Source organism: Octopus sinensis, linkage group LG2 (assembly GCF_006345805.1).
Source record: "Octopus sinensis linkage group LG2, ASM634580v1, whole genome shotgun sequence".
NCBI classification, from domain to species: Eukaryota; Metazoa; Mollusca; class Cephalopoda; order Octopoda; family Octopodidae; genus Octopus; species Octopus sinensis.
This window is the reverse complement of record NC_042998.1, coordinates 175,611,278-175,638,270: the sequence shown is the minus strand read 5'-3', so window position 1 is coordinate 175,638,270 and position 26,993 is coordinate 175,611,278. Positions and strand designations below refer to the sequence as shown.

The window sequence follows — 26,993 nt, the reverse complement described above, 5'->3', positions numbered from 1 at the left end:
GCTGGTGATATCATAAAATGAACCCAGCCACTCTATGAAGTAATTAGTCATAGGAAGACCATACAACCACCAAAAAAGAAACATGCCCAAACCACTAACTTGATCGAGTTTCTTTACTGATATACGAACCAGGTGACGAACAGAGTAACAAGACTTTGTAGGTTCCGTTCGAACCCTTTGCCTTTCATCCTTTCGGGGTCGATAAATTAAGTACCAGTTACGCGCTGGGGTCGATGTAATCGACTTAATACCTATGTCTGTCCTTGTTTGTCCCCTCTGTGTTTAGCCCCTAGTGGGTAATAAAGAAATAGGTATACATACGTATTTACACACACACACACACACACACACACACACACACACACAACCGTGTGTATGTGAAAATCGTATTGTTGATTTAATCAGATAGGTTTGAATCAAGAAATATAATCAACTAAATCGATTCCAGTATCTAGAAGATACCCTACACTTAACGACTGGAAATATGAATGACAAAGTTCGCTGATGAGATCATAATAATACTGAAACATAATTGCCTCGGGTATTTCCAAAATTCCCCCCACCCCTTTTCCTGCATAAATATTTCAAGTTAGCTTTTTAATGCTTCACTTTGTTATAAACTTAATATAATAAACTTAACATAATAAACTTAACCGAAATAGGTTGCTACCAGCTCCATCCTATCCAGAATGTATAGTTGTTTTTGTTTTGTTTTCTTTTTCGTTAACTCCAATAGTATAAATACAAAGTAAACTATTTGGTGCGGCTGGGTGTGTTATATTTCGTTCGTAACGGTGAATTGTTTCTTTGTTTCTTCAGGCATTTGATTGGTTCTGACAAAGACAAAATAGAAAGAAGAAAAGAAAAAGAAAAGCGGAGAATTTTGTGACGTTTAGGGTTTCGCCAGATGCTTGAAACAGTAACACGGAATATCAATTAAAGATGATAAGTACACGTACCTCGCAGAACCATTGACAGCAGAGTTATCTATCCATTAACATCGTCAACTGATGTGGTTGGAAATATAATACCAGAAAATGAGCAAGTAAATATTTTATTTATTCTGTACTAATTATGTTATAGCAATATATGTTTTATAAATATTCATTTCACATTAAACCCCGATCTGCTTTAAGTACGAACATTAAGTAAGAAAAGAAAAGAAAACAAAGCAAAATACGCGTAATACTGTAACGCCTACCTAAATACTAGAACCTAAATTGGTTTGTCTTGCGGAAGGGAAAAAGGTATTTCGAAATTTCCTCTTCCTTGCTCGTTTCCTGTAGGAGATGCACTGGCTTTCGTTCATTAAGATTATATCGATGTTGTATATTGAGCATTTAGAAAAAAAAAGGAAAAAAATTAAAGATTAGCTTCATTGACAAAATAAAAACTTATAAACGTATATTTTATTTGTATATGATGTATACAAAGATTTATAATTATGTGTATAGATAATTTCACACATCTTGACTTATTTTAACCCTAACCCAAACGAAACGTTACTGTGTGTGTCAGAAATATTCTAGCACTTGTCAAAAGTGATGAGAGCACTTAAGCTCTTTTGTTTTCATTCCAGCTGAGATGCATTTATGTTAGGTTATTTTACTAGTGGGTACCAGTTGTGAATACACATAGTTAATGATATACCGTAAACTATATCGACAGAGATAAACGGATTTAAACATCGACTGTTTTTTATCATTTCATAATACGCACACACATGTGCAGCTAAAGTTATGCGAATTTCTCTTTAGTAAAGAATATGTTAGCGTCGCCACGAAATTCAGATGTAAGTGAAAGTACTATTATTGTACTGTTGTGTTTGTCAGGACGACGGACAGAAATGCAGACACTATGAATTAGTAAATTTTACATATCTTCATACATATGCCAGTTATATAGACAAATATAATATAATATATATATATATATTGAATTATTAAAATATGGCCTACATTTTTTATATAATGTATATAATTGATTTCCTCTTTTTAATTGTTTTTTTAAGTAAGCTAAGATTCGTTGTTTCGCTTGGTACCAACCAATAAGGTAATGTACACGTAAGGGAAATAATGTCGTTTGTAGAATTTACATGCTTTGATGTGGTCGTCTGACCTGCTAGAAATGTCAGCATGACTTCCTTTTAATTACTTATACCCTTACGACTACACGCGCATCACCGTACCTGAAAGTTTGTTGAGAAGGAACAAAGTGAAAAATAGTTCCTAACTACAGATTTTGTTACATATATAACATGTATGTACACGATATATATATATATAAAAGAAAGAAAAAGAAAACAAAAAAAGCATCAGTGCAACCAAGCGCTTCAGTTGGTCTCACGGTTTATAAACATTCATGTAATCCATTCGGCAGTTTCGGAGATAAAATTTCAAAGGGAAAATTAAATTAGATTAAATGTATTTCGGGATTACTAGGTCGTGTAATAAGCATATTGACAAACCAAAGAGTGAGCTTCTATGTGGTGTTTCCAATTGCGAGAAATGGTAGCCAAATTTTCATCAAATTATACCTTTACCGTCTTAGAAGAGATAGAATACTTACAGCTGGAATGCTTTACATCATATGGTCAGTTATGGTTGACGGGACGACAACGACAGAGACAGTGTGGGTGTGACTGTCGTTGTTGCCAGTGAGGAGGATCCAAAGCATGGTTATTTGCTAGTTCGTGTAATAAGCGTATTCTTTTCTACTCTAGGCACAAGGCCCGAAATTTTGAGGGAGGGAACCAGTCGATTAGATCGATCCCACTACGCTACTAGTACGTAATTTATCGATCTCGAAAGGATGAAAGGAAAGACGGAATTTGAACTCAGAACATAAAGACAGACGAAATACGGCTAAGCATTTCGCCCGGCGTGCTAAAGTTTCTTATTTCTTTATTGCTAAATATAGAGGAGACAAACAACGACAGACAAAGGGATTAAGTCGATTACATCGACCCCAGTGCGTAACTGGTACTTAGTTTATCGACCCCGAAAGGCTGAAAGGCAAAGTCGACCACGGCGGAATTTGAACTCAGAACGTAGCGGCAGACGAAATACCTGTTTCTTTACTACCCACAAAGGGCTAAACACAGAGGGGACAAACAAGGACAGACAAAGGGATTAAGTCGATTACATCGACCCCAGTGCGTAACTGGTACTTATTTGATCGACCCCAAAAGGATGAACGGCAAAGTTGACCTCAGCGGAATTTAAACTCAGAACGTAACGGCATACGAAATACTGCTAAGCATTTTGCCCGGCGTGCTTACGTTTCTGCCGCCAGCTCGCCGCCTTCGTGTAATAAGCATATTGACAAACCAAAGAGGGAGCCTCTACGTAGTGTCTTCACTTGCGAGAAATAGTAGCCAAATCTCCATCAAATTATACCTTACTGTATTAGAATTTCTTCTCAGTTATGGTTGACGGGGGACAACAACGACAGAGGCAGTGTGAGAGTGACTGTCGTCGTTGCCAAAGCCAGTGATAACTAGCAAATAACCAAAGCATGGTTATTTATTCTATGAATCATATATAAGTAATTATTCAATTTGGTTAGATTAAAAAGGCAAATAAAAATTAAGGGGGAAATGAGTCAACTTTTTACACTACTTTTTACACAACATAAACACTGGTGAAATATGACTTCTCTCAAAAAGTGAAGTGTAACGAACAGATTTGCTTCTTTTACAACGCTTGCAGTGCCATAATCCATCAGTAACGTCACCTCATTTAGTAAGGCCACATGGTAAATTACAATTTTCACAGGTGTACAAATTCATAATTAGTCAACGCCATGCCAACCACTGAAGAATGTTGTCTCCTGCTTTTCCTAATTGAATGATTAGTCCACGATTCCTCTCTCTTAGTTGATTCGGGAAATTCCTCCCCCCCACCCATTTTCTCTCAAATTTGTTTACCTTTTTAATTATTTTTGCCCCAAAACCCCCGTTTTTGAAAATTGCCAGAAAATTGCCAAAAATGGCATTGTTAAATTCCCCCCTTCCCCATCAAATTCTTCAATTTTGACTTTTTCCTCCAACACTAACCCTAAAACCCTAACTCTGACCTTAAAACCCTAACCGTAACTACAGAAATGTTTTGCAATTTTTGTGCAAATCATAATGTCTGTATTTTCCCGCATATTTTGAAAAAAAAAAATGTTTCTGAAAAGAATTAAAAATGAAGGAAATGGGGTAGGGTGAGGTAATTTAAAAATGCCGATTTTTGCTAATTGTTTTTTTTTTGCAGATTCGTCTTCCCCATAGCTGTGTCGAAAAAAAAAAGAGAAATTTTTTAAAAAGAGTGGTTTGGGTGGCGAATGGGCGGAAGTCTCTTAATTTTTATTTACTTTTTTAATCTAACCAAACTGAACATTTACCATGATGATTATATATGATTCATAGAATTGCATGGGATTCCCCAAATCAGATATAAGTATGCTATGTTTTTAATGTTTAGAAGCTAGTATTTGATTGAGGTTATGGTGCTTGGATTTTTCAAATTATTTGAAGCCAGCTGTTGCAATGTGGTGGACTGAGGCAGTCTTATTGAATACAGGATCTATCATATCATTGTACTCAATTCCCACCTTCACCGAACTAGCTGAAAAAAAAATTGGGTTGCAAACCCAGCTTTAATAGTTGCAATTATCATGCTTCAGCTGTGTCATTTATTTTTAGAAATAAACAAATAAAATAAAATGTAATTCATGATAGAAAATTTTTCTTTGACTGCTTAATAAATTTGACAGTTTCTGTTGTCAGTTGTGATTGAGCAGGCCTGTGATTAGCCATGTCCATCCTAGGTAATAGATAAGTGGTTGGTGAGAGCTGTACAAGCCATGTACAGGGATGCTACCAGTAAGGTGAGGGTTGGCCATGAGTACAGCAAAGGATTTAGGGTACAAGTAGCTGTTCACCAAGGATCAGTCCTCAGCCCCCTCATGTTCATCATAGTCGTCTAGACAATAGCAGGAGTTTAAGACAGGCTGCCCCTGGGAGCTCCTCTACACTGATAACCGTGTTCTTTTAGCTGAGTCACTACCAGAACTATAGAAGTTTCAAGTATGGAGGCAAGGTCTAGAATCGAAGGGCCTTAGAGTTAACCTTGCAAAAACCAAAGTCCTAGTAAGTAGGAGAGCAGACAACTCACAAATCCTTTCAGATAGATAGCTCTGCTTGATCTGTAGAAAAAGCATAGGTAGAAACTCCATAAGATGTACCCAGTATAAGCTAGAGGTGCAGCAATATCTGAGGAAGGTTAACAGGGAAAATCAGCTTTTGTGTGTGGAAGATGCACAGGTACAATAAACACCAAAAATGTACAGAAAATAGACTCCATCAACTGCCAGTGGGGTGTGCTAGAGATAGTAGATAGCTTCCATTATCTGGGAGACCAAGTTAGTTGTGGAGGTGGATGCTCTGAGAGTGTAGCTCTAAGAATAAGTCTAGGCTGGGCAAAGTTCAAGGAGCTCCTACCTCTGCTGGCAACAAAGGGTCTCTCCCTCAGAGTGGAAGGCAGATTGTATGATGCCTGTGTGCAAACTAAGCTACACAGCAGTGAAACATGGGCTGTGACAGCTGAGGACATGCATAGGCCTGAAAGAAATGAAGTCAGTATGCTTTGCTGGATGTGCAATGTCAGTGTGCATGTTTGACAGAGTGTAAGCATCTTGAGAGAAAAGTTGGGCATAAGTGACATCAGATGTGTTGTACAAGATAGACAACAGCATTGTGTAAAAAAGTGCTGATCTGTAACTGTCGTTGGATCTTGTGATTGCGGTAAACCCAGGAAGACATGGGACAAGGTGGTGAAGCATGATCTTCAAACTTTGGCCCTCGCAGAGGCAATGACTAGTGACCAAGACCTTTGACAATATGCTGTCCTTGGGAAGACCCATCTCGCCAAGTGAACTAGTTGTGGCTTATGCTGGTGTCATGTAACCGGCACTCATACTGGTGCCATGTAAGAAGCACCTTTCAAGCATTGGGCCTCACTGAGGCAAAGTGGCTGATGCCAGTGGCACATGAAAAGCTCCTTTCGAGTCTTGGGCTTCATGGTGGTAATGACCCTGACCTTTGGCGTTGTCAGGCCTGAGACAAAGACCCATCAAACTAAGTAAAACCACAGTCATGGCAGATACTGGTGTCACACAAATGGCACCCATGCCAGTAGCATATAAAAGCACACATTACACTCAGTTGTTGGCTTTAGGGAGGGGATCCATTGGTAGAAACCATGCCAAATCAGACTGGAGTCTGGTGCAGCCTTCCAGCTTTCCAGCCTTGGTCAAACCATTCAACACATGCCAACATGGACAATGGATGCTAAAAGTTTACTTGATGTATCCTTTATCTTATTTAAGACAATGTGTTATACAAGAGAAACTTAACTGTTATTTCCACTCAGCAACATTTTTCGAGAAGTGAGCTGCATGAGACATGGTTCATTACTAGGCAGGCCACACTACTAAAAAAAATTCAAGGTAATTTTTCATCAGGCATACCATTCAGAGCACCTAGCAAGTCACAATTTGCCCATAACAGACATAGAGGCTCATTGGCTCTGTAAACCCAAGGTCTTGTGACTGTTTAAGAAAATAATACTTTGTAAATACAAAAAAAAAAAGTGAAAAGGCAAAAAAAACTGGTAAGGAAAGGTAAAACTAGAATTCCAAAATTTTGTTTACCATTGACATTCTGAACAATGGTATTACTTGAGCATAAAAAGTTAGCATGCAAACACATACACACACATTTTTGGTGCAGAATGACTGAATGGTTAAGACATCTGCTTCACAACCAAGAGGGCCCAGATTCAATCCCATTACATGGCAAATTGGACAAAGTCACTTTCTATAACTTCAAGCTGCTCTATACCATGTAAGTGGAATTGGGTAGACAAAAACTGCATAGAGCCCTGTCAAGTAGACTGTACCTTTAATTCAAAAGGTACAGCCTTATCGCAAACAATCTCATGCTGGTTCTACTTATGTATTACATTATTGCAACTGTGTAATACTGATTCTACCCATGTATTACATTAAGGGTAAACGTGTGTGTGTGCGCGCGCAGAATGTTCTGTCACTTACAAGTTAATAATTAGGAGCAGGTAATTCTAATGATTAAACTACTGAATCTTCATTGTCAACCAACAGAGATCCACCACCATATATTGTCATTCAGTGCCCACTTTTTCATGCATGTGTGGGTCAAACAGAATTTGCTCAGGCAAATTCTCTAAAGCAGCTAGCCTTCCTGCCACCAGGCCTCACCTCTTTCCAATATTTTCTCTTAGCCAGACATGTTTTAAATGGAAGACTAGCTACAAACAACACTGCTTGTATGATGATGATGCTCATTTACAAGGCAATGATACACACATACACACGTGTGTGTATGTGTGTATGCAACAGGCTTCTTTGCTTTCATCTACAAAATCCACCCAGAAGGCTTTGGTAAGCCTGGGGCTCCTATAGAAGACATTTGCCCAAGGTGCTGCTCTGTGGGACTGAACTTGAGACCACATAGTTTGGAGCCTATCTTTGTAATGTGTTTGTGTGTGTGTGTTTTAGGACACTGTAAGATTCTTATCATTTCTGATCTTAGTAACATTGTAAGTTATTCTGTTCTCTACTCTTTGGAATTAAGCTAATTTCTTCTGAATTTTTGTATTTACAGAATATTCAAGCAACTTTCTACACCAAAAAGAAATGTTACTTTGTGGAATGTAAGTCGCCTTGATAATCTTGATTATGTTACCAAATACCCCTACTCTGTGCAGCAGTTGAGCCATTTTTACTCACACTACATGTTGAAACTGGTTTTAGCCACACAAACAGAGTTGTTTTAACAAAGCAATGAAACTGATTAAACTGATGATTTATGACTAAAATTCATTAATTTCCAACCAAATACAAGTGGCCTTGCTTATACACATCAAGCAAATCTATTCCATTAATTATGCCAGCTAATTAATTTAAAAAACTGTTTATTTATTTGAATGTGTCTAATGTTACCCTTTATAGTTATAAAGTTGTTTTTTCTCTCGGTATTACTGTTTTTATAATTATGAATATTTTTTTTGTGCATGTCTGGGTTAATGAAAGATCAAGAATTCCATGAAGGTCAAAATGTCTGGGAAACCTTGACTTAGAGGGTCAGTTTTATCAAGTTAATTAAACAAACAAGATATTATAGCCAAAGTTACAATATATGTAAGGTTACGTTATAAAGCTCAGACTGCAATGTTAAAACTTCAAGCATTGTGCCAGATATTTGTAGTCTTCCTTGGTAAGCTACATTACTTTGTCTGCCTCAAAATCATAAATGGCTGATTAATAATTGGAAATTTGTCCTCCTTCAATAATTCATGAGTATCTGTAAAAAATTAAGTATTTGATAAAGTCAAATGTGCTATCCTTTAAGGGTTTATGGGCAAACTGCAGCCATAAGGCATGCTTAACAAAAAATTACCTTGAATATTTTTTACTTGTGCAGTCTGCTTCATGATAAGCCATGTCTTGAAGAAGGTCGCTATACCCAAGACATGCCCAGGAGAGGTGGGGTCTAAGGGGTACATGCACCCCCGCTCCTCAAGAAAAGAAATGAGTCCTAAATGGTATTATTGTGACCTTTTCTTTTGGAATTGTATTCCTTTCTGACCTTGTACCCTCCCTTAGGACCATGCCTGCATACCTGCTTTAAAGCATGAGGTTACTGTAAAGGCAGGGTTAATCTGTTGCCCAGTTTAGCACCATTGTCTGTCCCACGTGAGCCAATTAAGTCAATTTTCTCCTCCTCATAAATTTCTGGCCCTCTGCTAATATGTGAGAAATCATTATCTAATGAAGCTGGATATTGTTTCAAGATAGTGAGTGTGCATGCAGCATTTTCTTTTTTGTTCAGATTTCTGATTATCTCACAGTTACAAATAAGTCAAATATTTTACCTTTTTGTTTTTCAGGAAGAAAAAGAATTTGAAAAGGAAGGCAAGAAGCTTGAAGAGTGAGTTAATTGTTATTGATGTTGTTGTTTAGGATTGGCCTTTGTCTTATTTTCAAGTCTATAGTGAAAATCTCTGCTGTGTCAATGAAAGGCTGAGCTTCCCAACTTGCATTTTCTGTGTTATACTGTCTTGTTAGAAATGATCGAAGCCATTCACCTAAATTTTTTGTTTCAGGTACAGTGAATCTAGGGCTGCATAATCTTAAAGGAAAGCATATATTGCAATTCAAAAGAAGTTTGGCTATTATTTCTAGCTGGTCAAATGACCATGTAGAAGCTTTCTCATAGGTTCAAGAGTGAGTTGGATGTATGTTTGCCAATTAATTACCAAAAAGGTAATGAAAGTTTTAAATGAAACTTAAATTGGTAGCAGCATAGTTTGTTTAAAATATTGGTTAGTCACAGTCAGCTGTGTAAATTGTATGACATCAACAGGTATTTGATATAATAAATTGTTGAACTTTTAGATAACCTTCATCAGATGTGATTGGTTGACCCATTCGATGCTTGCCTATTATAATTCATCTCACAGAATTGTTTCTCAAACGACATGAGAAAAAGTTTGCTATACAGCAATTCTATTTAGAGAAAGTGTGATCCACATACATTTATAGTAACCACTACCACACCAGTTTCTTTTAATTACCATATTTCCCAGTTTCTAAGAAGCTACAATTGATAAGACACACCTTATAGTTAGGACATTTATGATAATTTATAAAAATATCAGAGCTCTTTTGAAAAATTATCTAATTCAGAACAAAGCAGTTGTGCATTTACTAAATCCAGTTCAGCATAACCGGACATGCTTGCTATCCATAGGATTTGTTTACATTCCATTTAACACCCCCACCCACTTCCCAACAGGCTTTTCAAAGTTGTTACCAAGTGCTGACTGTGAAAGTACATGGCTGAATGGTTAGTGTCAGGCTCACAATCATGAGGTAGTGCGTTTGATTCCTGGACCGGGCTGTCTGCTGTATTCTTGAGCAAGACACTTTATTTCACATTGCTCTAGCTATAGAATTGAGCTGTAATGTCACTGGGGCCAAGCTCTATTGGACTTTGCCTTTCCCTTGGATAACATTGGTGGTATAGAGAGGGGCAGCTGGTATTCATGGGCAACTGCTGGTCTTCCATAAAACAACCTTGCCCTGATTTGTTCCTTGGAGGGGAACTTTCTAGGGGCAATCTCATGGTCATTAATGACCAGAGGGAATCTTTACACTCTACCCTTTTACCAAGTGCTGACTACCTGTGCATTCCTTGTTTCTTCTTGTCCTTCATGGGATTTATGGTCATCCTTTTGTCCAGCTACAGCAATTTCATTGAATTTATGATCCTCATATTCACCTTCATGTCTATCCACTCCAGCTTTGTGCTTGTCTTCACTCCAGCTACACTAGCTTCGCATTCATCTTCATGTCCAACTTTGATACGAGAAGATAATGCTGCCTGATTGACTCTTAGCACTACTGAAAAAACTGCATTTCAACACTGGTAACATCAAGGACAGGCTTCAAAAAATTTGTTCTACCTCTGACAAAACTGCAGAAAATTTCATCACTGTTTATATACCCATGCAGGACATTTCCACTGATGAAAGTCTATGGAAATTCAAGTGGCAGCTGAAATTCAAGCAGTACAATCCTATCAAGTGTGCCTGCTTCAGGATAAAATTTCATAAAGTGTGTCAGTCACCTGATGCAGACTGTGGCTATACTTGGATCTGGAGAAGATAAATTGGACAGTGCAGTATCCACAAATGTTGTCTTGTTGCTGAATAACAAGTTGTTAGATAAAGGATTCAACATTCATATGGACAACTAGTTTTCCAGTCCTGACTTCTTTCTTTGGCTGCAGGCAAGGAAAACAAATGCCTGTGGGACTGTGTGCACCTTCAGGTAAAACATGCCACCTGAACTTCACAATGTGAAACTTTGCAAAGACAAAACTGTGTGCCACTTCACTGATAATAGCATTGTTGCATTGGTGTTGAGAGACAATTAAAATATTTGTTTGCTGTCCATGACACATTCTACTGGCATGTCCAACACTGGCAAACGAGACAGGGTTGGAAATCCAGTAATGAAACCAACTGTTGTGTTGCTATACAATCACACAATGGGTGGTGTCGAACATTCTGATCAACTGGCATCAACACGGAAGTCAGTATCCAAATTTCTGAAATAGTATATGTGGTGGATATATAAATTCGTTTTTGATACAGCAAATGCTTACAGTATGGAAGATGGACTAAAATTCTGTAAGTTGCTTGTGAAACGAATAATAGAAGTTTCAGATATTCCACCATATTGATCACAGGGGCATCCACAGTCTGGCTCCTCCCCTTTGTTGGATCATCAAGAGACGTGGACATTTCCCCACTTCATTTCTGCCAATAAAAAAAAAGGAGTATGTGCCAAAGTGATGTGCTGTGTGTGTAGCGCACAGTAATTACAAGACAAGATATATATGCATAGACTGACTTCTTTTATGTATTACACCCTGTTTTCAAATTTACCATACCAAGGTTAGCTTTTGATGCTTTCTTAAGCCAATATACCGTAATTGTTTGACTTACACTTTTGGGTGATCTTATTCCTGTAGTAATACTATAGCAGCGTTCAGCACAGTAATAATAATTTACATACATAAACAGTACTTACTTTAAAGTGGTTGACGTAAATATATGCCAAACCGCTGTCACACACTGAGAGCTGATCTCAGCCAAAATGATTACCACTAGTGCTGACTAAAGTCCTAATAAACAACCTTTGCCATGGGGTTCAACTAGCAGGCCAGTAGCATACTTAACCAATTGCTAAGCTGTAATCTTTACATAAGTGAGATTTGTAACGGCTAAAATTTATTAGTAAACATTATGATTTGTCTGAGTCAGCTGGTGTAACGATAAAGTTTTGTTGTTATTACGGCAAATTGTAAGATGTGAAAGATGAACAATGCATGAAGTTTTAAGAAAGTATTTATTTACTGTTACATTGAAAAACACCATACTTCGACGGGCAGGTTGTGATAAATCCAAAAGCATGCAAAGTAAAGTTTGTGTTTGTGTCCTCTTCATTGTTTAGTAGTAGTAGTAGTAGTAATTACAGAGAGAGATAGAATGATGTTGTAAGAGAACAGAATTAGAGCTAGAGAGAATTGTTGGGTGTTGTCTGACAACAAACTTCATTTCTCCCTTTGACCAAAGTTCTAGCTGGTCTGCCAGACTTCGTCGTCACCGAATTGACTGAACTTGTTGAGTCGTCACCGACTGTGACCAACTTTGTTGAGTCGTCACCGTCTGTGACCAACTTGGTTGAGTCATCACCGACTGGTGATTAACTGATTTTTGTTTGGGGTATTCTTGCTTTTATAACAATCCAGAATGATAGACATACCATTGAAAACAATAGATTTAGTTGGTGGTCTTGTTATCTCTATTCTAGCTTTTGGTGAAATAGAAGAGGTTAGAAAGGGTCAAGTGGCGAAGACATTATTTCGGCCTAGCTAAAGGCATCTGGAAGATGTAAAACTGCTGTCAGAAAAACCATTGTTCCATCATGGGAAAAGTTCTGTTGCAGTGTTAATTTAAATTTGGGTATGGTGATGCAAGATTCACTACAGATTCTTAAGATCTCTCATGAAAATTTTCATCCTATAACTTGTCCATGACGTAAGATTAAAAGAAAAATTCATGTCATTGTTAACATTTTTACATTTTGTTCAGTTTTTTTAATCACTCTCCTTAAACATAAAATATCTCCTGTTTCTTTTATATTTCAGACTTGAGGAGACATGTAGGAAACTTTACAAGGATTCTAAAAAGTGCTCAGAGACAGCTTCAAGTGAGTATTTATAATATTTTACATTTATGCCCTGCATCCAATATTAGGAATAGTTAAATTGATGAATTTTTCTATTACTCATGCTAGCATGGAAAACGGATGTTAAACGATGATGATGATGTGTTTATAGTTTGTTAGGCAGGTAGGGGAACAATGTCTATTATCATCAGCATTATGGCAGTGAATTGGCTGAATGAACATAATCATCATCATTTAATGTCCATGTTACATGCTGGCATAGGCTGGACAGTTTGACAGGATCTGATTGTTCCAAGGACTGCTCTGAGCTCTACTGTCTGATCTGGTGTGGTTTCTATGGCTGGATGCCCTTCTTAATACCAACCACTTGACAGTTTGTATTGAGATCTTTTCTCATGCTACCAGCACTAGTGAGGTCACCATGTAGCATGCAAGACTATGAACCCCAAATGGTAGGGTTCAACTTTATGCTAAGGGTTGAAGGATGAAAGTATGAGAGGAGGAGGTGGTGAACAGAGCAGTTCCTTGTTGTGGAGTAGCTACATGGCTACTCATATTTAGAAGAGAGGGTGAGAATGATCAGTAAGCATTCTGAAAAGAGATAAATAGTGGTGATGAGGTATCCGTGAAGAACATGAGGGTATGAAATAAGTTAAAGTGAGTGAGGGCAGATGAACTAGGAGTGTGAGTGTGAATTTGCCAGAGTGCATGACAGATCAAGGGCTGGAGGAATGGGAGAGGAGGGGAGATGGACAACAACTGTAAAGATTGTATATAGTTGAAGGATAGATGTAGGGCATTATAGACAAGTGGTGGTGCATGACAAATGATGTATGAGTTGGGGAAGATAGAGGAATGCAGAAGAGAATGGAGGGTGGGGAAAGAATTGCAGAGCAGTAATGATGATACAGTTGACAGGGAGAGAAGAAGAGGCAGGAATAGTGAATGAGGAGAGATAATTGGGCCCAGTGGCGATGGGAATGAATCAGTGTAATGTGTGAATAGAGAGAATATTAATGGATGAAGAATGGCTAACAGGTGAAATGGTTCGGCTAGCAAACAAGATTGTTTACAGTATGGAGTTACAGTTCTTTATGTTCTAAATTCAAATCTCTACAAGGGTCAACTTTGCGTTTTCTCCTTCCTGAATAAGTACTAATCAAATATCTGGGTCAGTATCCTTGTTATATCCTGCTCTGTAATTTGAGACCAGAGAAATCATTATCACTATCATCAAGAATAATGTAGCTTCTTTTCCATGCAACTTACTTATTAAACTAGTTTTTTTAAGCCTTACAATATGTTTCTGTTTCACAGGTCTGAGTAAATGTGAACGGAGAATCACACAAGATTTAATGGCCAGTACATTATGTAAATCAGAATCAAAATTAATGCATCACTGTGAAGAGTGGGATAATTCAATTGTTAAATTGAACCTTCATATGCAAGAAATGGTAAGTAATTAATTAATATTTGAATTATTATGATCTAAAACTAAAAGTTTGTATGGGATTAAAGAACATGACAAAACGATTTTAACTCGAACAATCAGTGAGGATGATACTTTTTTTAGCATATTAAGGTTGTTGAGAATTTACTCAAACAGACTCCTGTATTTAGAGGTACATATTTGATATGTCAAGGAAATGAAGCCATTAAGCGGAGTCCCTCATCAATGACCAATTCAAATTATTATTCATCTCTATAGACAATGCCCCATTCTTCTAAACTACATCCAAGATTAGATTTTTCCTTCAGCATTAAAAATTACTTCAACCTTGAACAACTTTTCAAATCGTAAATATCTTTTACTCTAGATGACATTAAAAAATATCTAAGATTCTTCAGTCACAAAAACTAAAACCATTGTCTTTATTTAGATTTGCTTTAGGGTTGATGAAATAAGTATCCGTAGAACACTGGGGTCAAGGTAATCAACTAATCCCTTCCCTAAAAATTTTCAGGCCTTGTACTTTTAGTAGAAATGATTATTCTACTTTTATTGCAGTCATCTCACCTCCTCAATTTGGGTGTACCAAAGCTGACTATAAGAAATGTCACTCCTGTTTAACTTAACAAATAACTCCTTGAAGAAAACATAAAAATAAGTCACGCTTCATGATTGTATGGTTGATATTCAAAATAGATATATCCAGATATAAAATGATTAACCTTAGTATTTCATAAAATATGTGTATTTTCAAAACCTTGTTACTCATACAGCCACAGGAAATGTAATTCAGAACTGTAAAGTCCTAAAAACAATTGTTTTTATGATCTCTGTAAAGAAATTGTTGGGATTTTTTACTTTTCTTTTTTAATCATAAGTTTAGTATTACTTAGTACAATTTAAAGTGTTGTTAAGAGTTTTACATGGGAATAGTTTGTCTGACTTATTTCTATGGTTGAATTTTAACAGCTATGCACAGCACAGTTACACAATACTCTCTGTACTCCTGTTACTTATAGTGGTAAACTGTAACTCTATTGTGACCTTAGATGAGGATGTGAATCAGTTGTTAATAGTGCTTTGTTTAGTGATACAGCACAGTATCTGTAATATGAGAAATTGTTGCCTAACACATACCAGTATGGAAAACAGATGTTAAATGATGATGATGCCAGCCTTTCAGATAGTAAAACAATGGAATTTAAGCAAGCCTATGAATATGTATAGGTAAATAGTAGATATCAGTATTCCATAAAGTGAAACTAGTTGAAAGCCAGGAAGGGTGTTGTGATGAAAGTTACAATGCCCACCTTGAGCATAATCCTATGAACCCCGAAAATTTAAAACAGAGGGTTACCTACTTGCAAACAAATGTGGTAACATGTAACATTATTGACCGAGGTTACCGTGGCCTTTTCCATAGGCTTTTCTTCCCACGGATAAACCGTATCCGCTTCCCCCTTTACACTTTACATCATGACACTGTGATACACGATCCCTATTGATCGTTTTTTTTTTCTTTTTCCTTTTTCTTCTTTCCCTTTTACGATCCCTTTTGGTCGAAAACCTATCCCACCTTTTTTTTTTCTCTCCCCAAAAAAAGAAAAGCTCTACTTTGTAATCTGTCTCGTCTGTGTGCAGCCCTGTGTGGCTAATAAAGAAACATATTTGTCTATGTATCTATCTATCTATCTATCTGTCTATCAGTCTGTCTATGTATCTATCTATCTACTTCTTTTAGTCATTGAACTGCAGACCTGCTGGGTTATGTTGAACTCCTTGAAGGATTTAGTTGAACAAATTGACCCCAGTACTTATTTTTATTTTTAAGCCTGGTACTTATTCTAGAAGTCTCTTTGGCTGGATCACTAAACAACAGGGGATGTAAACAAACCAACACTGGGCGTCAAGCAGTGATAAGGGACAAACACATAGATATGCATACATATATGTATGTGTGTATGTATATATTCTTATATCTGGGGATGGTTATCATTTGCCAGTTAAACACACACATTATTTATTTGATCTTCACTTTAGCCTTATTATTATTAGTAGTAGTTTATTTGTTGGAGTTCTTTCATCATGCATTCTGTGACCATTTCAGTGACTTTCTTTTCCTCATGTCATCTCTTGTCCTGTCTATTCCATGCGCGCGCGGCAAGCTCCTTTCAGTTCCTGTCTAATAGATCCACTCACAAATCTTTGGTGACCCATGGCTGTTGAAGACACTTACCCAATTAGGAAGCAACTTCTTACCACACAGCCATGCTGCAATAGGCTCTGCACAATTTCAGTGAAGAAATTCCACTCACAAATTATTGGTTAACCTAAGACTATGGATTAATCCATAGCCTTAGGTTGACCAGTAATTTGCTATGCAGTATAATCGAACTCAAGAACAATATAGTTACAAATTGTTCTTCTTAACCACATATGCTTGCTTGTGGTCAGTAGTTAGTTTACTGTCAAGAAGTGAGGTTGGCACTTTGGGACAGAACCCTTCATTAGAGAGTGAAACGTTAGTAAATTATATATGACAGAAAGAGCAAAAGAGAGAAAGCATTGATTGCTTCTGTTCAGAGAGTGAATTTGTATCTCTATGCAACCACATTTGTTAAATCATGCCATTCAATAAATAAATGATGCATTTGAAAAAATATGGACTTCAATATTTCAAAATTTTTTCTTTTGTAAAATTCTTTAATTTCTTTTTTTTTACATTGATAGAATTCCAACATCCAAAAGACGCTAGTGGAACCCGTCAAAAAGTAAGTACATTTTCTTCAACTTGTCTATTATTGTAAATCTGATGTTTCTGGCATTTGCTAATGTTGAATTTTAATATTGGCACAAGGCCACATACAAAAACAGGTGTGTGTGTGTGTGTATTAATGTGTACTGTGCATTTCAGTCTCAAGGCCAGCTTTGCTATTTGAGGACAGTCTTTGATGCTGGTTTTTTTAGTGGAAAAAAAAAGTGGCTTCTCTGCAAGTATATACAGTAGTTTTGTCTATCACTAGCTTATTGATATCTTGTTAAGTTGATGTATTTTGGGGATACTTTTCGTGCTATCTTTTGCCTAGATAGAGCATTTTGTAGTTGAGAGTATCAACTATAATATTGGGTTGTCCAGAAAGTTCATGTCGATTTTTAAAGGAAAGAAAAAAGTCAATAAATACTTGCCATTACATTTTTTAATTAACCAAATATGAACCATTTTGTTGCACAATGCATATCCATATTTCCTTTAACTTCAAAATACCCTCTTCCCAGAATTGAGGTGGTTTCATGACAAAGAATTCATCAAGGTATCTTTTTACATCATCCAAGGAATTGAAATTTTTACCATTAAGACTATTCTGCAGAGACCTGAATAAGTGGAAATCTGAAGGAGCAATATCTGGTGAATATGGATGGTAGGGTAACACATCCCAGCCGAGCTGCAGCAATTTTTGTCTGGTTCCCGAAGCATCAAGTGCCAAAAATGAACTTTCTTATCTTCCATTTTAAAGGATTTCAGAACTAACACAGGTTATAGGAACATAAACCTTCTTCCATGAAAAGATAACTTAAATTGTGCTCTAAATGGAGGTGTAGTCAAATCCTATTTTATAGACTCATTTAACCACTGAATCATTTAGTACAAGTGGAATTTGTTTTTGCTTAGTTGGAAAAGTACAATAAGCTCAGTGGTTGAACTTATGTTGTTCAGAATCTTAACTTTTAAGTAGTGATCTTCATAGTATAAAACAGGTGTTGTCAATCTTTCATCATTGTGACCCAATTCTGTATTATTCTTTTATTCTTTTACTTGTTTCAGTCATTTGACTGCGGCCATGCTGGAGCACCGCCTTTAATCGAGCAACTCGACCCCGGGACTTATTCTTTTGTAAGCCCAGTACTTATTCTATCGGTCTCTTTTGCCGAACCGCTAAGTAACAGGGACATAAACACACCAGCATCGGTTGTCAAGCAATGCTAGGAGGACAAACACAGACACAAACACACACACATGCATATATATATACATATATACGACGGGCTTCTTTCAGTTTCCGTCTACCAAATCCACTCACACGGCTTTGGTCGGCCCGAGGCTATAGTAGAAGACACTTGCCCAAGGTGCCACACAGTGGGACTGAACCCAGAACCATGTGGTTGGTAGACAAGCTACCTACCACACAGCCACTCCTGCACCTATGGTTGTTTTGCATAAAATAATTTTATGGTTCTGTATGCATAAAATAATTCGAAAGGTAAACTACTATAAATCGGCACGAACTTTCCAGACAACCCAATAAAATCTTAGTGGTATTTGTGTTAACTCTGGAGATATCAAACTTAATACTTGATAGTAATGCCAAATTCACCTGATTTTACTGAAGGTGGTTGAATGAAAACTATTTCCTCTTGTAAGATGCATTGCTGTTTCTTATACAGTAATAAGTCTCAACTTGTGGGTTACAATATAACCCTGAATATGTTGCAAAGTTTTTTGAAATATTTTATAAAACATTAAATGTTTAGGAGTGGCTGTGTGGTAAGTAGCTTGCTAACCAACCACATGGTTCCGGGTTCAGTCCCACTGCGTGGCATCTTTGGCAAGTCTTCTGCTATAGCCCCAGGCCGACCAATGCCTTGTGAGTGGATTTGGTAGACGGAAACTGAAAGAAGCCTGTCGTATATATATATGTATATATATATGTATGTGTTTGTGTGTCTGTGTTTGTCCCCCTAGCATTGCTTGACAACCGATGCTGGTGTGTTTACATCCCCGTCACTTAGCAGTTCAGCAAAAGAGACCAATAAAATAAGTACTGGGCTTACAAAGAATAAGTCCGGGGTCGATTTGCTCGACTAAAGGCAGTGCTCCAGCATGGCCGCAGTCAAATGACTGAAACGAGTAAAAGAGTAATACTATTGATAAACGATAGGCATAAGAGCTACAGTACAACATTCACTGCAAATGAAAACAAGAATATTTCCTCTGCAAAAATATTAAATGTTAATTTTATTTGATTCTTGGAAAATTATATTTTTTTTATTTGAATATTTAAAAACAACCATACAGAATTGGGTCACAATGATGAAAGATTGACAACACCTGTTGTATACTACATAGATCACTACATAAAAGTTAAGATTCTGGACGACATAAGTTCAACCACTGAGCTTGTTGCACTTTTCCAACTAAGCAAAAACAAATTCCACATGGACTAAATGCACAGTGGTTAAATGATAGAAAAATCATCTGATTTGTGGATTTGGTAGACGGAAACTGAAAGAAGCCCGTCGTGTATATATATATATATATATATATATGCGTGTGTGTGTTTGTGTGTCTGTGTTTATCTCCTAGCATTGCTTGACAACCGATGCTGGTGTGTTTATGTCCCCGTTACTTAGCGGTTCGGCAAAATAGACCGATAGAATAAGTAGTGGACTTACAAAAGAATAAGTCCCGGGGTCGAGTTGCTCGATTAAAGGCGGTGCTCCAGCATGGCCGCAGTCAAATGACTGAAACAAGTAAAAGAGATTTAAACAGTGTGCTTTATTTTGTTTTTGTTTTTCTTGAACATTTTTTACATATATTTTCTCAATAAAATTTCAGAAGCGAGACGTCGGGTTTTTAGTTATATTCAACATTAAAATCAGGCATGTGCCATCAGTAATTACTCGAGTATGCAGTTGGTGACCTTTATGTAGCTAAACGCACAAAGAATAAGCAAAACACATATGCACACCTGAGTTGAAGGCAGATTTACTTTTACTTTTGTAGCATATAAAGAAAACAGTGTTGTAGGAGTGTACGCAGCATGTATACTACAGCAGTACTATGTGTAGCTTAAATACTGAGATTGAAAAGCAGGGGCAAATTATCTACAAGAAAATAAAATATTTTGCATTTTATGTATAGTGATGTATAGTAATTTTCATAATTGCCTACCTAGGTAGCTCATCCCTGGTTAAAATGAATTTATTTTATTGAAAAATATTACATTAAAATTTTGTTGCGTCAGTAATATCAATACAACTGCTTGTTGTCATTACAGGTTTAGTAGTATATTCCCCAGTCTTCATGCAGCTGAAAAAAAGCGGGAACAAGCTTTGGAGGTTTGTACTGTTATTTATTTTTATATGTTTTATTCTGTTTAGAATCTCTTTGATTCTAAATACTTACCTGGAGAAGGAGATGTATCATAAAGTAACTGATTAGCATATTTTTAAAACACTAAAATTTCTTACATTCAGAAGCCTAAAACTCAGTTGGTTATGTCGTATCAATGTCTTACTGATTAAAACATCAATAGCTTCTGGAATTTGGTTAAATTAGGAAGAAGAGGAATCTGATGTTTCAACACTATCTCATTGTCTGCGAAAGAAAATGATAGTTTCTAGACTTCAAATTCTTCTTTTCCCCACCCTTCCTTATAAACTTAGCAAAACTTATAAATTTCACTGTATATTTTTTACCAACTTGTGGATGTGGCAAAATTTTTGCTTCCCAACCACATGTCTTCAGGTTCAATCCCTTTGCATGACACCTTGGGCAAATGTGAATAGATTGGTAGAAAGAAACTGAAAGAAGTTTTTCATATATATATATATATATATATAATATATATATATATATATATATATATATATATATGCATGTGTATGTGTTACTGTCTCCTTGCTTTGACTTCATATGATTGTTAGGATTCTTTCAGATTCCATCAACCAAATTCACTTGCAAGACTTTGGTCAGCCCAGCTGACCAATGGTGTCACACAGTTGGACTGAACCCAAAACCATGTGATTGGGAAGCAAACTTCTCAACCACAACCATACTTGTGCCTATTCAAGATTAGGATTATATTTTCACTAATTTTGTCCAGAGGGCTGTGGCTACACTAGGCCATTGGTTGAAGTAATCTCTTATCTGTGAACTTTGTTCTTTATATCTAAACCCCATTATCAATGATTTTCACTGATTAATGATTCTGTTTGCTTCAGGAATACAAAAGGTGTGAAGCTAAGGTCAAAAAGTACCAAGAACGTGAACGTACTGGAAACAATATTGTTAAGCTAAATCAGGTATTGTTCACTTGTTATCTTTGCAATGTTTTTATTATAATCACCACCATATCTTTACGTAATTGACAAAAATGTTAATCTTGAAGAAAATACTTTGCAGCTTGTTTCAATGCTTTATGTTGTGAGTTCATGTCACACCAATGTTAATTTTGCTTTCCATCTTTCCAGAGTTGATAAAATAAAGTACTTGTCTAGATTGGTAGGTTAACTGAATTGTTAGTGTTGAGCAAAATACCTTGTGGTATTTGTTCTGGACCATTATGTTCCAAGTGCCCAGGCAGGTGTGGTCAACTTCTTTGTAGCTTGCATTTTATAAAAAAATATCTGAAGAAAGGTAACAACAAACTGTCTTCCTTTTCTCTCATGAATGACACATGGTGTTTTATCAAGGAAAACACCATGGGTCATTCTGCTAGAGGCACCTACCTCTAACCCAGGGACTGAGGGTAAGACCATCAGGTTTCTTTCCATCACTTCTGGATAATCCCGCTGGCTCCAGAACTGAGGGAATATTAATCCAAACCAAGACCCGCTTAACGATTAGGCTTAGCTTGGTGTGACCTTCTAGAAGAAGAAGGAAAGATCTAGTTAATGTATCTGAAATACAAGTATCTCGACTCAGCAGTGGTTTCAAATATTCACAGCCCTAACCTCATTTTCTCCTATATGTTCAATACTGTTAAAAACATACGAACGAATGGTATAAACTTGTGTTTATCACAGTTTATCCTACATATACTCCCTGTATATCATAAGTAGTAATACTATTAAATATAGTAGCAACTAAACCACTATACTGGAAGAAGACTGGATGATGATAATGTACGTGGAGCTCTAAACTCAACAGTAGCAATCATACATCCATTTACACACACACTGGGCATCTTTCAGTTTCTGTCAACTAAATTCACTCACAAGGTTCTGGTTGGCCTGAGGGTATAGCAGAAAACTCTTGTTCCACACAATGGTACTGAATCAGGGACCACACATTTAAGGAGCAAGCTTCTTAATCACACTGTCATACCTGCAAAAAATAACACTTTCGGTTGAAGAGCCCATTTGTCATAGAGTTAATAAACTGCATATGAATCTTACATAGCTTCCTTCTGTTTCTGTTAAATATTTCTCTCTCACTGTTACCTTTGTTTCTCTGTTGAACTAACAGATTCCACTCTGATCTATGGTTGAAAGGATATCTGTTTACTTTAGTCTCCCTATTGAACTAACAGATTCCACTCTACTTCATTGGTGGAAGAATAGCTGTAAGAATTTATCTATATAAGCAATAGTGTACAAAGTCTACATTTTCAAAACTATTATTCTCATGTCAGCATAAGAAAATGGATAAAAGATAGAAAAAAACTATTGTTTAGAAAGCCATTGGACTCTGAACCTCAGGAGAGGTAAAAGATTTCAATTCTACATTTGGGCTGTTTGTTTAGTCCCTGACAGCTGTGATCAAGCAAACATATGATTCAAAGGCTTTCTGTCTTATTTTCATGTATGGTTTATCCACCACTACATTATCCAGCGTGTCTTTTCTTCTTGCAAGACAGAAGCTGATTTCAAGGACCTTTTAAGTGCTATATCTAGCCAGATGACCTAGCAACTAGTCTTAAGCTAGTGTTCATCAATTATGTTAACAAACATCAATTGTACCTTAATCAAAGATGCCAATTTCTTTTTATCTTTATACACTCTGTATGTACTTTGTCTTTTAAATGAGTGATTATTTTGTGTTCTTTTGTTTGTTTGTTTTTTTGTAAAATTCTATCAGAGCCAGAAATCCTTGACGCCAGCCAAAGAAGAGTTCTATGAACTACACACAATCTTAATGGAAGATATGCCTAAACTATATGATCTCCGAATTAGTTACTATCAACCATGTATTGAAGCATTAATCAAATCTCAGGTTGGTTTCATATTATAAGATTTTACACATGCGCGCGCGCACGCACACACACACACACACACACACACTATTGTATCCTAGCAACCAAGATTTTTTTCTTATTTGGTGAGGCTGGAGTCAAGTAATGCAATTCGAAGTCAAGTTATTTGTACCTCATTGTTGTCATTATAACATTGAATTTTCTGTATTTGCATCGGTCAGATGAGAGATGTTGGGGCAGTTTTTTAGAGCTAGATAACCTTCCTCTCAACAATCCTCACATGTTTCCAAGCAAGGTAATATTTCCCCATGTTCAGACATGTTTTCACAGTAAAGTAATTGAATAGCATTGCTTGTGTGACAGTGATAATTCTTTACAGCTATCATCTAATCCCAAGACTAGGAGAAGCAAACATACACACACACACACACAAGTGTATATACACAATGGTCTTCTTTCAGCTCCCTCATATTACAACCTCTCACAAAACTTTAATCATCCAAGATTATTGCATGAATCACTTGCCTGTAGTGCCATGCAGTGGGATGAACCCAGAAACATATGATTGGGAAGCAAACGTTTTAACCACACTGCCATCATCATCATTTAATGTCCATTTTCCATGCTGGCATGGGTTGAATTGTTTGATTGAAACTGGTAAGCTCTAGGGCTATGCCAGGTTCCAGTTTGATCTACAGCTGGATGTCCTTCCTAATGCCAACCATTCCAACAGTATAGTGGGTGCTTTTTATGTGCCAATGGCTTGGGTACTAGTCTCCTTAGTCGTGATTGGGTAAAGAAGTGAGTACTGATGTCATAAGAAGTGGGCGATATTTAATTAGGATAAATCTGTCATTGCTTAAAGAAATCAATAATGGAGGTTTTAATCATTGACTTTTTTTTCTTTTTTCTTTTCAGGTTGCCTACAACTCTGAATGTTACAAAATCTATAGTGAGTTAGCTGGCCATCTTGCCCCAGAGACATACACTAGTGAAGAATATGGCAACAGAATACAACAGAAACTTTCAGATATAAAGACATTGTCCATAGTTGACTGATTAATTACTTTATATTAATTAATATTAAATCAAAAGAGATTTTATATGAGGGAAAAAAATCAAATACCTTTTTATATAATGAATGAAGTTTATTCATATGAAATCCACTGAAGAAATCCATTTTAAACATTGGACTACTTTAAATTTGGCAAACTACTAACTATTGGAGTGACTCAATAACAAAGATTGTTCTACACAGTCATTGGAATATTTTGTTGTTTCATAAATGTCATCACATTACTTTTATCATGAAATTTCATCCTGTGAAATATGATACTGTATTGTAGCGTATGACTAATTTATGTGAAATATATACCTCCGATTGTGCCCCACATGTGCCAGATTGTGTAATGCATGCCCTAGATTGTGAGATGCATGTCTCAGATTGTTACTCATGTGCTAAATTGTGTAATGCATGTCCCAGATTGTTACATATATGCCAGATTGCAATTCATGCTCCTTATTGTGTGATGCATGCCCTTGATTGTAAGATGCATATCCTAGGTTGTAAATGAATGCCCTAGAGTGTGTGATGAGAGTCCCAGATTGTAGAGCACATACCCCAGATTCTGAAATATGTATCCCAGATTATGAGATGCATGTCCCAGATTGCGAAATGCAGGTTCCAAGATTGTAAAATATGTATTCATTGATGAGAAAAATAAAATACTGACATGTTATCAGTGATGGATTTATCTTGTAGTAATTGCAGCACATGTTGCAGGTCCTACTTTTTTAAGGATTCAGAACTAAATCTTTTATTACTATAGTACTATACTGCCTTCAGCCTTTATTAACCACTGGGTGTTTTAGGTTGATCCAATACTCACAATACTTCCAAGATCCCAAACAACTTTAAATTAAACACATTACAGAAGTCAAATTAAAAGGCAATTGTAAATGTACAGATTTGAGTTATTTTTTATTTTTATATTGTGATACAATAATTGAGCTTAATTGTTATTTTCCTCATAAAATCAGTTGAATGAATCAGATTATTATGATGTCTATATTCACCATCATGCTAACCATCCCCATTAATCAAATCTGTATTTTTAAACAGGTAAGAAACATTTCATTGTGTACAGATTTGACTTTAATTTTATGCCATTCAACAAAATTGTAACACAAATAATAAGTTTAATAGTCACATTTTAAACATTAGACTATAAAACGCATTTATATTAGAGTTGTGCATCTTAGTTGCATAAGTAACAATGCTGTATATGTGTACTTAAGGTAATGTTGTAGCAGTTAAGGTTTGATCAAAAACAAAATCAAAATTTACAGAATAAGTATTCATCTTTATATATATATATATATATATATATATATATACAGATGAATATGGTACTTGAGTTGAGGCACCAGAATTTAGTAAGGTGTTATCTATACAAGTTCAAAGTAAGGTGATTAAAATCAAAATAAGCAACAAGGATATCCAGAGGTAATGCGGAACAATCGTTTCATGCAACTCCATTTAATTGAACAATGCAATCATTATATCAATTTAAAATGCAGAGCAATCTTCAGCTGCACAAAAACATAGAATTTAATTAAATTAGAACAGATGGACACATTAGTATAATTATGCCTAAAATCTCCAAGTAGTTAAGGAGACAGACGAAGAACATGCTGTCTCACTCCAGCATAGAAGTTACTAAGTTTTCAAGAAGATATACATTGTTGCAGACTCTGCCTGTCACTGATTTTTTTTGTTTTTATGGCATCAGTTTTAATTTATAGACTAGTTTATCAAATCCCTTGTTTATCTAAGGCTGAGAGAACAGAGGGCAGTATCTGTTAGGGGTGGGGCTGAGGGAGCAGACAGACATCATAGTTGGTATAGTCATAAAAATCAAGATTTATTAGAAGCAATATCATGAGGTTTGGTAAAGGAAAACTTAAAACAAGATGTTAGCTGACAATTAAGGGGGTCACCTACAAGCAGACCATTGACAATGAAACAAGGGAAGTTTTATCATGTAGTACTATAGTTAAATGTTTTAAAGAATGTTGCTATATTGTATACAGTTAGAGTTAAGGGTTATTCAAAGGATTATTAAGATTATAACAAAAGGATAGAAATTTATGAATACTTTGGGGGTATATACCAAACTTTTACCACAATAGGAGAAAAAGAAATTATCCAGAAATAGTTAGTATTTAAGTGTACAATATGTATAAATATATAACTCATCAAATGGTATCTGTGAATATTGATTACTTACCATCATGATACTAAAAAGAAAAATGGAACTCTAGAAACACATGGGAAGAATTATTATAAGATATTCAAAAGCAGAAAAAATCCTCCACTGGAAAATTTTGAAAAAGACTTGTTTGATCTAGTAGCGAATGTAAAATTCAAGGAACACCCACTTAGAAAAAACTTACATCTGAGGAAACTAAAGGAATTTATAAAGGCATTGCATAACAAACCAGGCATTCTGGTCCCAGCAGATAAAACTGGAAACTTATATAGGCTTGACTATACCACCTATAGGAAACTTGTAATGAAGGAACTCAATGCTAAATATGAAATAACATGAAAAAAAGAATCTATTAGATATCAATTTGAAAATCAAGGAAGTTATGATGGAATACAACTTGGCAGACTGAACTGACCCACTAACACCAAGTGAACATAGGATTAATCTGAA

General features: G+C 36.2%; 1 protein-coding gene and 1 long non-coding RNA gene across 3 annotated transcripts; one reads left to right on the top strand and one right to left on the bottom strand.

Moving 5' to 3' along the window:
* Positions 1 to 759: 759 nt before the first annotated feature.
* Positions 760 to 25,237, top strand: LOC115227646 (bridging integrator 3). 2 transcript variants are annotated; one of them, XM_036500467.1, is made up of 11 exons: positions 760 to 1,045; positions 4,415 to 4,441; positions 7,691 to 7,739; positions 8,976 to 9,016; positions 12,806 to 12,867; positions 14,164 to 14,300; positions 17,027 to 17,067; positions 20,353 to 20,413; positions 21,299 to 21,379; positions 23,157 to 23,291; positions 24,190 to 25,237. In XM_036500467.1, the coding sequence occupies exons 1-11, from the start codon at positions 1,038 to 1,040 to the stop codon at positions 24,328 to 24,330; spliced, it is 783 nt and encodes a 260-aa protein (XP_036356360.1). In that variant the 5' UTR covers positions 760 to 1,037; the 3' UTR covers positions 24,331 to 25,237. The 2 variants fall into 2 exon arrangements, with proteins under 2 accessions (XP_036356360.1, XP_029654272.1); XM_029798412.2 differs by lacking the exon at positions 4,415 to 4,441 and having other exon boundaries at positions 829 to 1,045.
* On the bottom strand, positions 6,872 to 25,617 carry LOC118762125. The gene is made up of 3 exons (XR_004997903.1): positions 25,447 to 25,617; positions 10,269 to 10,271; positions 6,872 to 6,883 (listed from the first exon to the last, which is right to left on the bottom strand). It is a non-coding gene; the product is annotated as an uncharacterized LOC118762125 (long non-coding RNA).
* Between the last annotated feature and the right edge of the window lie 1,376 nt (positions 25,618 to 26,993).